At 47.4% G+C, this 17740-nt stretch overlaps 1 protein-coding gene across 2 annotated transcripts in view; it reads left to right on the top strand.

Moving 5' to 3' along the window:
- The window catches only part of FLVCR2 (FLVCR choline and putative heme transporter 2), a 322375-nt gene that overhangs the window by 260732 nt on the left and 43903 nt on the right, over nucleotides 1-17740 (top strand). For both annotated transcript variants that reach the window (XM_069638046.1, XM_069638045.1), the window contains one exon: nucleotides 509-620. In XM_069638046.1, coding sequence (XP_069494147.1) covers nucleotides 509-620 — 112 coding nt within the window. The remainder of the gene's footprint in view (nucleotides 1-508; nucleotides 621-17740) is intronic.

Here is a 17740-nt window from a genome sequence, read left to right as displayed (position 1 = left end):
ACCAGACATTTACTTTGTCACATATTCAGTTTTTCACGCCTTTACCTCATCAGCATCTTCACATTGTGATGATGGCAATTCATATGGTTAAGGTCAGCTAAAGGTTAGGGTTGAGGTCAAGGGTAGAATATGCAGTAATGATGAAGTCAATGCTAGGAGAAGTGAAAGACAGAAGTAAAGGTATGGAGAAGTAAATGTGACTAAATGAATGTAGGGCGAAGTAAATACATATATCCTCCCTGTGTTGTCTCCTCCTCCCTAGCAGCGTGGTATCTACCTCCCCGGTAGCACAGACACTTCTTCCAACCCCTGTCTCCCATGTCCTTCTGTTCCATGTCAACTTTCGTTCCCCATGCAGTCGTTCCACTCTTCTTTCACACTCTGCATTCACACTTGGCTTCCCTTTCCCATGCAGACTCTCCTTCCCATGGGCGTCTCTCTCTCCTGTGTGCCCCAAACTCCCATTAATTCACAATTTTTTCTTTCTGTTTGTAAATCTTTTCCTTAGGTATTTGGCATCATTTTTACTATCAGTCAGGGGCAAATCATTGATGATTACGGCACCTTGGCAGGGAACATCTTTCTCTGCGCCTTTCTGCTGATTGGAGTCATCATTACAGGTATGCTACTGTTTTTTGCCGAAACTGAAAGTTCATGCAGAAGTGTGGGCCCCATTACCAGATGCGTTGGGGCTTTTGTGGTCATGCTATTAGTCATGCCCTGGAAGTTTATCTAGCCCATGCTGTTGGCGTAGCTCTGTATGAGGCCGAACTATGGAGGCAACCAAAGACCGTCTGCCCCATGACCATAGGCATTCTAACCTCAAAGCCAAGCCCCTCCTCGGTTTGCCAAAAAGTACCCCCAATATTCTATTACATTAAGAACCGGGGTGGGTGAATATTGCCTTGATGGCATCAATGATTTGTGCACTGTATTCAAATCTGCAGTTCACCTGATCTGATAAGGCTCTGTTCAGTTCTAAGTGATGTGCTTAATTACCCAGAAGCTGCCTCCATAGGTAAGATATGGGGCATTCGAGATATGGCAAGAAAGCCTAGGTTGCTCCTCCCTAGATGGGATGTGGGGCATTCAAGATATGTCAAGAAAGCCTGGGTTGCTCCTCCATAAGGTAGGATGAGGGGGATGTGAGATATGTATGGCAAGAAAGCCTGGGTTGCTCCTCCATAGATAGGATGAGGGGCCTTAAAGATATGGCTAGAAAGCCTGGGTTGCTCCTCCATAGATAGCATGTGGGGCCTGTGAGATATGTATGGCAAGAAAGCCTGGGTTGCTCCTCCATAGATAGCATGTGGGGCCTGTGAGATATGTATGGCAAGAAAGCCTGGGTTTCTCCTCCATAGATAGCATGTGGGGCCTGTGAGATATGTATGGCAAGAAAGCCTGGGTTGCTCCTCCATAAGGTAGGATGAGGGGGATGTGAGATATGTATGGCAAGAAAGCCTGGGTTGCTCCTCCATAGATAGCATGTGGGGCCTGTGAGATATGTATGGCAAGAAAGCCTGGGTTGCTCCTCCATAAGGTGGGATGTGGGGGATGTGAGATATGTATGGCAAGAAAGCCTGGGTTGCTCCTCCATAGATAGCATGTGGGGCCTGTGAGATATGTATGGCAAGAAAGCCTGGGTTGCTCCTCCATAGATAGCATGTGGGGCCTGTGAGATATGTATGGCAAGAAAGCCTGGGTTGCTCCTCCATAGATAGCATGTGGGGGATGTGAGATATGTATGGCAAGAAAGCCTGGGTTGCTCCTCCATAGATGGGATGTGGGGCCTGTGAGATATGTATGGCAAGAAAGCCTGGGTTGCTCCTCCATAGATAGCATGTGGGGCCTGTGAGATATGTATGGCAAGAAAGCCTGGGTTGCTCCTCCATAGATAGCATGTGGGGCCTGTGAGACATGTATGGCAAGAAAGCCTGGGTTGCTCCTCCATAGATAGCATGTGGGGCCTGTGAGATATGTATGGCAAGAAAGCCTGGGTTGCCCCTCCATAGATAGGATGTGGGGCATGTAGATAGCATGTGGGGCCTGTGAGATATGTATGGCAAGAAAGCCTGGGTTGCTCCTCCATAGATAGCATGTGGGGGATGTGAGATATGTATGGCAAGAAAGCCTGGGTTGCTCCTCCATAGATAGGATGTGGGGCATGTAGATAGCATGTGGGGCCTGTGAGATATGTATGGCAAGAAAGCCTGGGTTGCTCCTCCATAGATAGGATGTGGGGCATGTAGATAGCATGTGGGGCCTGTGAGATATGTATGGCAAGAAAGCCTGGGTTGCTCCTCCATAGATAGCATGTGGGTCCTGTGAGACATGTATGGCAAGAAAGCCTGGGCTGCTCCTCCATAAGGTGGGATGTGGGGGATGTGAGATATGTATGGCAAGAAAGCCTGGGTTGCTCCTCCATAGATGGGATGTGGGGCCTGTGAGATATGTATGGCAAGAAAGCCTGGGTTGCTCCTCCATAGATAGCATGTGGGGCCTGTGAGATATGTATGGCAAGAAAGCCTGGGTTGCTCCTCCATAGATAGCATGTGGGGCCTGTGAGACATGTATGGCAAGAAAGCCTGGGTTGTTTCTCGATAGATGGGATGTGGGACATTCGAGATATGGCAAGAAAGCTTGGGTTCCTGATCACTCCATCTACTAATTTGATTGCAAAATCCGATTTGGGAAATGGTTACAAGGAAGTATGTGGGCAACATTTGATAATAAAGGTAATTTATCTAATGGGCGTGAAAAATGTTTATTTGCCACCCATTTACTACTATGCTTTTATTCTGGGATTCCTGGCTAGTGAATTACAAGGCTTTTTTCTGCACTCGGCACACTAGATTTTCACACCGACTGTACTGTATACACCAGACTTCAACTCTATATATTGTACAATGACTAGGCCACACAATAACAAACTACCACACAGGTGTTCATACGTATGCCTTCGGGCACCTTTATACTCTTTCAGCAGAACAGAAGAAAAATCTACAGCAGAGAAAACATCAGTGTTATATTTTCATTGAACATATGCAAATCACAGGAAAATAAACCTTGCATTGGAAGAAAAACAAATATGGTTTGGAAAGCCACACAATCTCAAATCCCCATTTAGTACCTTAACTGGTTCTATGTGAAATTCTTGAAAATTGATGGCCGCACACAAGTTTTTTTTTTCCGGCTGCTTTTGGTGCAACCCTCAATATTGACATTTCTCTTAGTTTCTGACTGACCTCCTTCCCCGCCTATCCCGCTCTTTTACTCTTTGTTTAGGGGGGATTTCACCCCCTCAACCCCCACCTTTGCTCCCCACCGTTCGCTTCTGTACCCGCCCCACCACTCCCGTCGCTAGCACCAACAGAAACATACATGTACATGCGCACGCATGCACACACACACACACACGCTCCCCACTTCCATGTGTCAACCTGCATGGCTTCTGTCAGGCTTGGACGTGCCTTTTGGTCCCTGCGTGGACTTGTATGCAGCAGGGGCGTGACAGTTTGCTTTAGGAAGACTGCACTGAGCGGTCTAAGCACAGTCTTTCTAAAGCAATATTTGTTAATGTCGGAAATAATAAGACATTTTCACTCTGTACCCCTTCACCATGTAAGGAATGTGACCTCCAATTCCATGTACCCACTGTCCTCAGTATCCAATTTGCAAAAAGGCAGCTTTCATAATTCCTCAGTACGTTTATACTCACATTTATGATGGCATACTTTTCATCTCCCTTGATAACGCCCACCCAAGGACAGTGATTTCTCTTAAGTGAAACTACCTACTCATTAGTAAGCTTGGCAAAAGACATGCATTCTTTATACTGAACCTTGGAAGTATAACAGACAAATTGGAGCTCTCCTGAAAATACCCGCCTTTCTCAACAAGTTACCATTTGCGCACGGGCAAACACATTTGGCCTTCGGTACCTCGAGAACAAATGGGTTCTTGCCCTTTCTGTGTCCAGTTTGACACTTTACTAATTACACTACGGGAGGTGCCCTAATTATTTTTTTTTTGATCACCTATACTTACCAACATGTTAATGTCTGAAGACTCGGCCTGCACTGACGGGCACTTTTTTTACAGCTGCTATCTCACTCCCACGATCTGCCGCCTCCAGGTTTACAGTGAGTCCTCAGCCAAGCTTCAGCCTCCCGCTTATGCTCCTTCATTTTTTTTTCTCCCATTTCTTCTCTGTTTGTGCTCTTGGCGTGTCCAATCCTTTTCCCTCTCCTCCCCTCAACTTTTCAGCTCTCCTCCGTTCACCTCCCATCTACCTACATTTTTGTATGGATTCTTTGTTTCTTCACCCATTTTCAGATACCATTGTGATGTCGTGAATGATGCCTCTGGTCAATCGCCACCACCCTTTTAGCCAACACCCCCAGTAACTTTCCAGCCTTTTCTGGTCTTAATGACCTTTGCACAGCAATTTTGCCCAACACGCCACCAAAATGTGAAACAACACTTCCTTTCTGTTTCCGGGCTTGCACTAGCCTGAACAATGAAACTGCTCTTTCCAACACACGTTCAACTGTCACACTGTTCTCTGAATCCAGCATCTGCCAAATACACTGCTGTTCATCTTTCAATTCTTGTATTTATTTCCTAAGCTACCATTGCAGCGTGAATGTTCACGCACCTGCAGCATGCAACACGGCCTATGGCCTAAGCAAACCCACTCTGGTCCCAGTCTAGTTATTAATGTCAGTATTGTTCAAAATTAGTATTGTTAATAGTTTCATTGCTAATACCCTACACTGCACTAGGCTAAGCACCCAAATCAACCCCCTCTTTAGTTTACCCTCAATGCCACACTTCAGTACTTGTATCCTAAATCACACACAACACATGCTGCAACGTTAGCATCATTTTAAACTGCTGCACACTGTCTCTGTTGAAATTAGTGGCGCTGTTGAAATTGGTGCACGGTTGAAATTCGTATACTGCATTATTCCAACAGGGGTGAATATTTTCTCCATGGAAGTGAAGTTGATCCAGAGGTTGAGCGAACTGAAATTGCACTCCTATACCATCCCCCCGATCCCCACTCCCACCCTTTACTTCCTTTTTTTTTTGCAAAGTTCCTTTACGTTAAATTCAGGTTGAGTATATTACTAGTTGCTGCATTTACCCCAGTATAGGAAAAGGTGCTAGCATGTATTGCCCATTTTGCCATTCAGAGGCCGAGGACATGAAACACTTTCTTTGCCCTCTTACTCTTGCGTCCCGTACCAGCTACACGCAGTATAGGACAAACATATAACATCCAAAGGGCCTATCTTAGGTGGACCAGGTATTCCATGCTTGCATTGTAATATTAGGCCTTTTAATTAAATATGTCAAGTCCCAGTACTATTCTCCTATATTTGAATGACATTTAATGTCTTTTATTCTCGCTCTTGACAGCACAATGCACACTCAGCTATTGGTTATTATTGACAATATTCAGTACCTGTACCCACATGGCTAATTATATTTGTAATGGTCAACTGCACCCTAAGGGCATGTTCTGAACACATACTGCATAGTTATTATATATTGCTATTAAAGTATGTATTGAAGTTGATTATTGGTGTTCTGTAATTTATTGCAACCATAAACACACTTTGTTTGCTTTTGTTGGTTAGATTGCGTTTGCACTGTAATAGCACAAGGCAATTTAGCCGATGATGTTGCTCTCTAATGATCTTTTTGTCAATGTAGCACACAATACCAACTTTTATATGTGTAATGGTGTTTGATGGGTGCTTCCAGGCAACAGAGCAAATGGCTTCTATTAAGCAGCACAGCGACTGCTCAGCCGGTTCTTGGCTAGTCCTATAGGGCTCCATTAGGGCCCTGCTATAACTATAATACCGCAGCCTTGTCCCAGCAGTGCAATGCAGGTGCTGTGGCAGCATGAACAACCATTCAGTACTGCACCGAGTTGGAACCCCAAGCTCTTTTCTGCTATGTCTTGATCCCTGATCTGACTTTGGCAGTAAGTAAAGCCTTTTTGCTTCACTTTCCTGGGACACTCGTCATCCCTTATGGCACCAGTGCCGAGAGGCTGTGTCCCCTTTCCTGATGTGTTTTTGATGTTACACACATCACCTTACAGTGAAGTGCTGCAGGGGTACTTCGGTTTCAGGCTGTTCATGACTGGGAAGCCCATAACTCTTTGAATTGTCCAGGTCATTGCCATTGGTTGGCTGGGGGCAGCCTCAGCCTGCATTTTGCATAAGAGGAGGGAATCCTTCAGTTGTTCCTCAGTTCGCCACTGGAGCCAAGGCCCCAAAGAAGAAGAACCTGCGGTGAAGACCCAGAAAGGATGCTGCTATGAATAACCAGCATTCCCAAAGCCATGTCCCGTGAAGTCCTGCTGCCCTTGCTGCAAACACATAAGAACCTGAACTGTTCTTAGACCTTTAGACTTGTGGGCACAATCGGTCCAGACCACTAGAGTAGAGGCCCACAATGAGAAGACGTCTGAAGTGTCCCAGGACCATCCTGCGGGTTGCCTAGCATCTGCAAGGCTGCCCTCTGCTCTGCATTAGTTGCTGTTCCAAGCTGAAGCTTTGGGCTCCACAGGTCATTGACTTGAGGCCTAAGATCACCCTTCCTGCTGCTGCTGTCCTGGATGACGAGGGGCCTGCCTGCAGCTGGATCTTGACCACTGCCACATTTCCCACAGGCTGACCCCTGACGGGGGTTTCTTTACTGCTGCCCTTCTGCTGCTGTGTCCTGGGGGATCTCTTCATGTCGTGGGTGCTGCTGTGGCTGACTTCCTGTGCTGTCTGGCCGGTCCAGCAGCCAAGTCTGTTGGAGCCATCCCAGAACAGGACCCAGTCCTGACACAATCCTCAGCCACTGCACGCAGACTCGTGGACCTCCATCCACGGGACCAAATCCTGAAGCAAGTGTCTCCAGTGACTGAGTACCCTCGGGGCGGTCACTTGGAAAATCGGTTAAGGGGCTCAAGTGTATTTACCTGTTTTCGTAGTCCTCTCCCTGACACACCATTGCCTAGCTGTGATTGGTGAAGTTCTAGTCAAGAACCCCCCCACTAGGGAAGCACCTAATGTGGTGGGATTCAGAGTGCCCCACTTACCTACCAAAACCAAAGGGGTTTTTAATGTAGAATCTTTCACCAATGTGTTGGTTTTGCCAAAGCGTGTGCAGGGAACCCTTGAGACTTCCTACCCCCTCTCAGGTACTTAAGGGCATGGTCTAGTAAACATTTGTATTTCAAAAATAGATAGCCCACATTAAAAAAAAAATACTAGCATCCTCCGTTTTAAAACTTCCTATGTAAAATTTTGAGATATTTAAGCTCAAAAGCAAGCACAAGGGCGCCGCCATTTTGTGAAATGGAGGCCCTCCTGTGCTGGCTTTTGCGGCACTAATGAAGGAAAAGCCAGCCAGCTGTAGTAAACAAAGTCTACCGCTGGGTGGCTTTCCCTTCGTTAGTGCCGGGACTCGGAGGACGCGGACCGGAGACCAGAGCAGGAAAGCTGCAGCTGAATCTCGGTAAGTGCTATTTATTTATTTTTACAAAAAATAAGCACTAGCTGCGGATTTTTTAGCCCGGAAAACTTAGAAATAAAACTGCAGCTTTAAAAACGTTGTATTTATGTAAAGCGACCGCAAACATAAATACAACGTTATTGTGTTGGAAAACGCTGCGGTTTTAAAACCGCAGCGTTTTCCAACACAACCGTGTTGTGTCTGCCTGAATCTGCTTTACCATTTGGGGCTCTCGGGCTCCCACGGGGAGCCCGAGAGCCCCAAATGGAAAAGCAGATTCAGGCAGACACAACGCAGCGTTGCGGAAAACAACAGCGTTGTGTCTGCCTGAATCTGCTTTTCCATTTGGGGCTCTCGGGCTCCCCACGGGGAGCCCGAGAGCCCCAAATGGAAAAGCAGATTCAGGCAGACTGCGTAGCATTTCCCATTTGGGGCTCTCGGGCTCCCCACGGGGAGCCCGAGAGCCCCAAATGGGAAATCAGCTGCAGGTAGAAACACTACGTGGCATGTAAACACAACCGCGTGTGTTTCTGCCTGCTGTGGCTTTCACTTTGGGTCTCCGGTGCTCCCCTGGGAGCACCGGAGACCCAAAGTGATAGCCACAGCAGGCAGAAACACATGCGGTTGTGTTGGAAAACGCTGCGGTTTTTCTTTCCAAGTTTCTCAGGCTCCTCCGAGCCGGAGGAGCCTGAGAAACTTGGAACGAAAAACCGCAGCGTTTTCCAACACAATAACGTTGTATTTATGTTTGCGGTCGCTTCAAAAGCGACCGCAAACATAAATACAACGTTTTTAAAGCTGCGGTTTTATTTCTAAGTTTTCCGGGCTCCTCCAGCCCGGAAAACTTAGAAAAAAAACCGCAGCTAGTGCTTATTTTTTGTAAAAAAAATAAATAGCACTTACCGAGATTCAGCTGCAGCTTTCCAGCTCTGGTCTCCGGTCCGCGTCCTCCGAGTCCCGGCACTAATGAAGGGAAAGCCGCCCAGCGGTAGACTTTGTTTACTACAGCTGGCTGGCTTTTCCTTCATTAGTGCCGCAAAAGCCAGCACAGGAGGGCCTCCATTTCACAAAATGGCGGTGCCCCTGTGCTTGCTTTTTCGAATTTTGAGCTTGAATAGCTCAAAATTTTACATAGGAAGTTTTAAAACGGAGGATGCTAGTATTTTTTTTTAATGTGGCCTATCTATTTTTGAAATAAAAATTTTTACTAGACCATCCCTTTAACTGGAACTTGGACTCTTTAAGGCACATGACCTACGTACCTGACTGGGAAGGACTGCTAAAGTTTGGTGTCTGCTTTATAATTATAAGTCAGGGTATAAGGTTGTTGGTTTGCTGTGTTACCAGTGTAAAGTGTAGGCTGTCTCAGTTTGAGACCCCCAGCTGTGTATGAGTTTTTTGTCTTTCGATGATATATGCTTTTTTTTTAGATTGTGCCTGCTTGCTGTGTTAAAGGACTAATGTATTGTATTTTATTGATCATTTGTAAGGTACTTTATACAACAGGATTGTGTTTCAAAGTGCCACAAGGCAAATGGGAAGGGAACAGGGGAAATAATAACCGTGGCAAGAAACAAAAAAGCAGCAATATATGTACAGTCGTGGTCCTACTAGGCCTTGTGGCATTCAGCCGTGGAAGTGCGTTAATGAGAAGTGCAGGAGAGGGGGGGATCTAAAGGGCGAGCAAAGAAGTGGACCAGTGCTGGAGGAGGGCCCAAGAGGGAAGTGTGAAGTGGAGCCAGGAGGAGCACGTTAGGCTCAGTGCTAGTACAGGCAGCTCTCGGGCGTGGTATGCGTAGCCACCAGGCAGAGGCCCTCAGTGCAGTGGGTCGGCTGGTAATGACTGGGATGAAGGGCCTGGGAGCATGTGGAGTTCATGAGGATCAGGCCACCGGTCACGGCAGTAGTGGGGCGATTAGCAAGGAAGGGGAAGTGGGAAAGAGGTAGAGAAGAGCAGAGTTTTTTTGCAGTTTCTGGAACTTAAGGAGGTCCAGCTCAAATCTAAGAGGGGCGTGGAGGCTGTTCCAAAGGGAGGCACCAGCTGCAGAGAGAGATCTGCCCCCACTCTCTGCTCAGAGAAACGTTTGACAGTCGGAAAGTTGGAATTAGACGTGCATGGGGCTCTAGCAGGGGAGTGTTTAGGGAGGGGAAAGTTGAAGATAGCGTGGTCCCAGGCCTCAGAAAGCGTTGTGTAGAAGGTCTTGAATTTGATCCTTGCAGCCACCGGGAGCCAGTGGAGAGATTGTAGGGCTGGAGAGATACGGTCCCTGGGCTTGAGGCCCAGGATAAGACTTGCAGTCCTGTTCTGGATTAGCTGGAGGGGGTGAAGAGAGGAGAGAGGCAGGTTGAGGAAGAGGCTGTTGCATTAGTCCAGCCTAGATGGGACCAAAGCGCTGTAGACATTGAGCTTCTGGGGGAAGGGGAGAAAAGGAAGAATGCCTCTGAGGAGGTGGAGCTGGAAATGGGACTTTTTGGTAAGGTCCACGATGTGACGGGTGAAGGAGAGAGTGGAGTCGAAGATGACCCCAAGGTTTTTGGCCTCACAGGATGGTGGGGGTTAGAGGGCCCAAAGAGGGTGACCAAATGGTAGGAGGAGAAGAGGGCACAGGTGTCCCTATGAGGAGGATTTCTGTCTTACTGGCATTGAGATGGAGATTGTTCGCTGACCACCATGCCTGAATGGCGGACAGGCACTATTAATAAATTAGTACATTTTTAGTGGACTTATTATTTGATTGTTTTATATGTGGTTAACTGTAGGGATAACTCCCCCGCAAATCCCCTCCCCGCAGCCCCATATCTCCTGAAGCCCGCCTTACTGCTCGGTCTATGTTACCTTGAAAGTTAGGCTAGACTATGTGTCAAATAGTGTGTTCAGTAACTCAGTCAGCCTTTCGGAGCCCCTCCCACACGGCTCTGCTTCAAATCCACCGGAACACCCTGTGAGTGCTTTAAGTTTAAGATCCGAGAATGTAGGTTATTTCTTGCAACAGCGCCTCGCCATTCTAGTGTGGCCCCATCTGTGCCCTCTTGGCACTACAAGGTTGCAGCAGTGTCCCGTTCTCAGTGTGTGGGAAGGACACTGCTCATCGGGGATATGCTTGCACTCTTAGGCCACAGTCCACGAGACGGGGGTCGTGGGGGGCATATGACGGATGTATCCAAGCCATGTGCATCAGAACAAGGTGAAGAAGAGCACGCTCTTGGGTTTTGCTAAATGGATCTGAAGCGACACTTCACAGTAGACTGAGGGGGAGACGAGCATCACGGCCTGGGCCTGGGCCTGCAGGGCCCTGGCGGGCCTCTGCAAAGCTGCTAATCTTGCAAATAACACGGAACACGGCGCTCCCTCACATTGTGCTCCGGGTGGCAACAGTGGCGCAGCCAGCATTCATTTTTGGGGGCGGGAGGTGGGGGAGCCTACAGTACAATTTAAAACCGAATTCCAAGGCATGAGCACGTGACACTTGGGAGTGTCCACTAATGGCAGCTTAAGGTTTTCATGAAGTGCTCTTGTTTACTAATGTGCCGTGGACACTTTAGTGTACCCTTGCTTTCCCACAGAGCCGCGATCTGCATGCCACGTGCAGAGTATGACCATTAAAAAGCCCACGCGCGCTAGTGCCGCTGCGCCGAGCACTTTCCTCATGAAACCTGCCTGGAGGGACGCGGGCGCTGATGAAGCCGCGCGCAGAAACGCACGCTTTTGCCCCCCCCTAGCTGATCCGAACAGGTTCTCTTGCACTCGGATGACCAGGATGCAGTATGACGTGAGCCTGAAAGACAGGACTGGCTGATTACTTGACATTTCATTGAGGACGTTGAAGTGGCTGTGATTTTCGGCATGCGCTATTACACTTTTAAGATCAAAGACAAGGACCGGATGTTTCTGTGCGACAGTCACCTGCTTTTAGACATTGTTTGACGCTGGCTTGCAGATTCCTGCTGCGTGTGTTGTGACAGAAATGTGCATTGCCACAAAAAATGCAAACCTGTTTTTCTGCATTTAACAAGCAATCATTTAGTATAGTTGGCATTCCAAAGTTTAAAGAGAGGTTTTGTGATTCACTCACTTTGCAGGAAGCAGTTTGAAACCCAACGGGGAGCTTTGAAGTGTCTACATTTCAGCGCTAACTTTCAATAATTAATTGAAGCTGCATCTGGTGCGTCTCACTCCTTTCAATCCTGATGCAGTGTGTGCGGGACCCTTCATTACAAAACCACAGTTTAAAATGGCATCGGGGGGAAGATCACAGTAACTTTTCCCAGCATGGCCTATGCAGGATGACTACTCGTCCCGGGCTAGTTTACCAGATTGTTTTAGGATACACGCCTTTTGCTAGCGGCGCCGGCCATGAGTGCAGCTGGCCAAGCTTCCTGGCACAGCGAGTGGCAAGACAGATACACAAGTGGGACAAGCGGTTCGAAGACATTTATTCGCCCATGAACCTTCTCACATCCCACCTCCTTCTTCGACTGCTCGCTAATCTATGCACAGCATGTGATCTAAGCAGATTCCACTAGCCCCAGAAGGGATACATTTCTCGGCACCTGGAAACCAGGGGCTGTTAGGATACTGAACACAGGTAGACATAGACTCTAAATGAGACAGGACACTATTCTGCAGACACTGCATAAGAACTGGGTGCTCTCTCAAGCAACCCACGTGCTGTTGCTTGATCTGCACCACATAGGGCAGAGGCAGTCGGGAAGTGCAGGTAGGGGGCTGGCATCGTGCAAATATGTAAACCAAGATGAAACATCTCTGCCAGTAATCTCAGAAGAGTATAATGTAATGGGGTACCGTGAGCAGAATTCATGGAATGCAAATATACAGTGTGGAGTTGACGGCTAGTTGATGAGTCTGCACAGTCAACCCAGTCTCTTTTCCCTGGCTGTCGTGCTGCAGAATGGAGGAGGAGCTGTACATACAACCTCACTGTCGCCGCAGAGCGGCCGGCGAGTTGATCAGTTTGCACAGTCCGTGCAGACTAGAAGACGCAAGGCAGCGAGCGGGATGGAGGAGGGTTGGAACCTACGGAATTCCAGGTTGCGGAAAGATGACCCCCTGCCCCTTCCAAAATACAGCAATGATGACGACCACGCCCCCGCCCCCAAGGGTGAGGCAACAATTTCAGTGGGTAAGCAACCTTCTAAAATGTTTACAATAAATATCTCCCTGACCCCATTCCCTAACCCAGTCCCACGGACTCCCACATTAACAACTATCCAATGACCATCTTACACGTCGCTGCATGACTCAACTACTCAAGTGAGCACTATTCCCACATCGAACGAGATTCATAGCCAGAATTCCCCAAAGCCTTCTTGTGCTTCAGCACACTTGGAACCATTTGTATTTGGGACAGAAGTTGGCCCGAGCACGAACCTCATATGGCCGCTGGTTGTTAAGGGCTGGGTTGAAGACACCTTACCATTGCTCAAACAGCGTGAAGAAAGGGAACTCAGCAGTTGATTCAGAAGCAACTCAACTGGACACAGTGGGAGCTTTGCAGCCCAAAAGGACAGAGGGGGGCTTCTGGTCATGGAGGAGAAGACCATCAAACTGTGGACCACAGCGCCATCGTGGCTGCTCCAATATACAGTAAAACACAGATTTCAGTTCAGGCCCAGGTACACAGCCCCTATCCATTCGACCTGGACACCGCATAGGAGGCCTCCCCACCAAGACCAAAAGGTCACCCAACCATCCTGGTCTTTGGCGATGCAGTCTGCGACATGGACCACAAGGGGTAATCAGCTGCCCCATAATGAGCCGACACGAGGAAGGGCATCCCTTACATTGCCCGCAGGGTCTTACTTATGGATCTAAAAATCTCCGTAAACCGAGCACAAGCACGAGTGATGACCGGAAAGATAATTGAAAAAAATAAAACATTAGCACCGGACCTGATTAGTGTTCAAAATCAAGCAGATGCACGGATTATAAAAAAGACAACCGTTTTTCCCTGGTCCCTCCACCCTAAATCAGACGCCGGAAAAGGGGTGAAACCAACACACCTTTCAAGAACATACCGTAAAGTAATTCCAAAAGGAAGCAGACTAGGCACAAAAATGTCAGCTTTCTTTCACCCTAAAACGCAGAGAAACATTAACCTAACCGAACTGTCGGATGCTGAAATGCTGGAGGGAATAGAGGACATTACCCAGGAAGCTATGGGTGACGGCCCTGAGCCTGGGGACAAGGAGACTGTGGCACTGAACGTGAGTTCTTCAGCTCCACTAATCCCGACCAAAACAAGACGTCTCAACCCAGACCGAATCAAATACAGCAAGCCCTACAACAGCCTACAGCCTCCCCCCACTTTATTCACACATGAAGAGGAGGAGAGTGGGGGTAACAAAGATCTCACAGAGGCCCATATGGCAGAGGTAATATATCGTCTAGCAACAGTCCCGAGGAAAACCAGACTTGATCTCGCCACAATGTAGTAGTCAAGGCCAAAGTGCCTGAGCCTTGGAAACATCTATATAGGGCTCCAAGAATTAAGTTTTTAACAGAGAGGAAAGAAGATGCAGGGGCTCCCGCTGGGCCCTCCGCCCCCCAGAAGTGGTCAACGACCGTGTGAATTGGATTCTTCACTCCTGACTGTGACTGACAAATTCATCCAAGCTGAGCATGTCAGGATTCCCAAAATCCAACTACCACGTCCTATTCCTCCCTGCATCTCTTCACCTCACATATACTGGAAAACAGCAAATGGGCAGAGAAAACGCAATCGCCTGTTAGAAAAACCAAACCAGACTTGCGAACAATGATGCTAACACTAACCATTGCCCTAGCACCTTTTACCAAACTCTGAGTCAATGAACGACACACTAAAGGACCGCACTACACTGATGGCGATGATGCATTTCAAACTTAGGTTCGTGGAAGGTTACATCGGTGCTAATGAATCAAGACATCACAACACAGGAATTTCACAACTTTATCCTAAAATCTCTAGATCAACGGAAACCCTTGGTCCTCTCATAATGCGCCCACAAGCCACACAGACTCTACCATGGGTTTACAAGCAAGTCGATCCAAGTGGTGAAGAAAGGGCTACCGTTAATTCCAGCTACACAAAATCATTGACGGGGGATGCCTCCACCGGCCGTTTAGAAGCACTTAAGGGGCAATGCGTGTTAATGGAGAAGGAGGCAGAATGAATCCAGAAAGATGACCCGCAATCATCAGGCTTAACCAATCTGGATTTCTCTATCGTCTCTCAGAGGTCGAAGAAGAGCAATATTGGTAAAGATGTAACATTGAAGTAGGCAAAGACTTCAAGCACATCATTGACGCCTCACACCAAAGCCAACCATCCAGAACCAGGTCCGGAAGCAGTGCCAAAACCAGCCCCCGGAAAGGATGAATGGTTAAAATTCTGCATACCTTCAAACCACCCCTACTGTCGTTCGTTCAGGAGACGTGGAGCCCATGGAACACTCTCCTAAAGACAAAGAAGTAAGTCCTACGTTACACGACCTGATGAATTTATCCCTGTACTCAATTGAATATTTGCAATCGGAACTAGTTAGGGAGGGCAAAAGACCTCAGATTATTCAGTCTAAGCCTGCTAATGTCAACAACATGCCAATGCCATGCTCAGATTCTTGCTCCCAGTCTTTCCTAATTTTGTCAGAGAAAAGAAAGAGAGCGTTGGGGAAACTAAACCTTGTAGATCCTCGTGAGCTAAAGAGACCATCTTCTGATTAAAACTACAAGCATAGAAAATCAGGCCTACAACCCACTAGAAAAAAGTTGGAACAGGGCCTCGGCCCCCCTTGCTCAAAACCCAATCCCCAGACGGAAAAACCCAGAGAGGGAAAATAATTCCAATATCACTGTTGATGTAATTTCAATCCGACAAAGCCCACCGGTTATGAGAAGAACACCGGACAAGAGGTCAACTAGGGAGGTTTACACAATCTCACAAAATCCCATGATTAAACCTGTGAGAACTAAAGGTACTAGTGTGCATTCCATGAAACCTGAGCAAATCTTAGATAAATAGGATGACCTCATACTCAACAGAACTTTTCCACTACATCCCAAATCTGAGACAAGTAATGTCGGAGGACCTGAAGATTATCGAATTTGGGGACGAACAACGCACCAACAGCATATTCCTCCACATAACTTCACCTGTGGTTAAGGGCATGTTGACAGACGCAGCCAAGAGTTTGCTAATGCTGGGCTTCGATCTAACACAGGTGAAAGTACCGCCAACCCATCACCAGACCAAGAAGCGACAACCCGGAGGGATATAGGGAGTGCGGGAAGAGACAACATACCTGTTTCCCAGAGAAGAGCAGACCTAAGAACATCACAAGAAACACACCGCTTCCTAGATCCCCTGGGGATGGGTCGAGTGCCTGAAGTTCCGGGGCCCAACTTCAGTGTGACTATCTTATCGGACCATTCATTAGGCCAAGGCAGAAAGGTCGGAATGACTACTCAGGACTCTGAACAAGGTAGAAAACCACCTAATTGGTGCAGGCTCCGAAGTGCCTTAGCGAACCATGCACACGCGTAGCCACCCAAGAAGCCCTCTCACCTCTTTGCAAAGAGAGCCTGTACGAACCTGTAGAGGATTCCAACTACACGTCTAAAGATGGCCTCGTGGAACACCAGAGGTTTTAATCATCTGACAGAAACGAGCGACGTGAACTTGGGAGATTACGACCTGTTGTGTTTTCAGGAGACCTGGTTATGTGAAAAACCTGCACTCGATGGATACAAACTCATCTCCAGCAGCAAAAGGCAAAAAAAGGGAGACCTACTTCACGTCTATTGACTGCAGTAAAATATGGGAGCGACCTAAACTTTCTAAAAACAATTTCTTCCAACTTATTTGCTCATGAACTGCTGGTAGGGTGGAATCTTCCTGAGAATTTACAAGTCCAAAATAAACCATCTAACCTCTAATAGAACCCACAGGCTATTTCCAATGAGACCTTTATAGACGTAACGGCCAACATGATTGATGATGCATACATGAACCAGCATACTCCGTATATCATCCTACGTGGTGATTTAAACACAAGATATGGAAGGGATGATCAATCAACAGGCGGGCCCAAAGCAAGGAGTGCATGGGCAGCAAGAGGCTCTGCATGGTTGTCGCTCATGACCTCAAGAGATATGCACATGTTAAACGGCCAAATCAAGGGGGACCTTCTGCCACAGGCAATCTGGGGGAGAGGGGAATGGTCATCTGTAATTTATTATATCTTTGGATCTAAGAACCTCCTCTCATTCGCCGGACTGTTCAAAGTGGTGGTGACAGCTAACAGGACCATAACCTGCTGTACATGGAATGGTCCGTCCGCTGCGGTGGCTGGCGATAGGCACAAAATGTCTGTTGTAGTGACTGAATGTAATGGAGGAACCAGATGAAAAATGGTTAAGTCAGCTATTGACAAACTAACAACAGATTTCGTCTATGAGGGTTCTAAGGTAGAATACAACCACCTCTTCGAACTATACCGCACAAAAAAACAGGGCCCACACCTCCAGCCTATAAATAGAGCTCACGTCTTCGATGCATTGCTTGTAGGAAAAATAAAGTTTTGAGAAAAGCTAGACGAGTAGCAAAGAAATCAAACCACCCGGACGACCAAATAAAAGCAATTATGGCTGGCAAGATATACAAACAATGGCTGCTTTCGTACAGATCAATAATGTTCTGACATGACGCCAAAACAATGCTGAAAGTGATCTGTGGACGGAAGTCAAAGATTTCTGGACATTGGTCAAGTCAGCTGCAGGCAATTCTGTTGATCTGCAGCTGAATAGTGTCTGTGAGCAGGATTGGATAAATCACTTGTCAAAACTCTTCAGTGATAATAAGATCTCTGCTGACTCCTCAGTTTTAACAAGCATGATTGGACCCTGGGACAACTCGCAAGATGTACAAGATATTAAGGGGATAATCCAGAGACTAAATATCTTGCGGGCACCTGGTACTGATGGTTTAACAAACTCCATGCTAAAAGAACACCCAGAGGAATGGGCTAAATTCATCCATCAACTTTTCGTTCAAATTACCCAAACACATTGGATTCCGAGCTCCTGGAAGAAGGCGATGGTGGTCCCAATTTTCAAAAAGGTGGAGGGAGAAAACCTGAACAACTATCGCACTTCTGGATGTTATCGGAAATATTTTTGTCTCACTACTCCTACAGCGGCTGCAAGACTGGTCCTATG

The sequence above is a fragment of the Ambystoma mexicanum genome, chromosome 14, assembly GCF_040938575.1.
Source record: "Ambystoma mexicanum isolate Mex_15411 chromosome 14, UKY_AmexF1_1, whole genome shotgun sequence".
In the NCBI taxonomy this organism is placed as follows: Eukaryota; Metazoa; Chordata; class Amphibia; order Caudata; family Ambystomatidae; genus Ambystoma; species Ambystoma mexicanum.
Note: the sequence above shows the minus strand (reverse complement) of the source record. Positions and strands in the feature narration are given on the sequence as shown.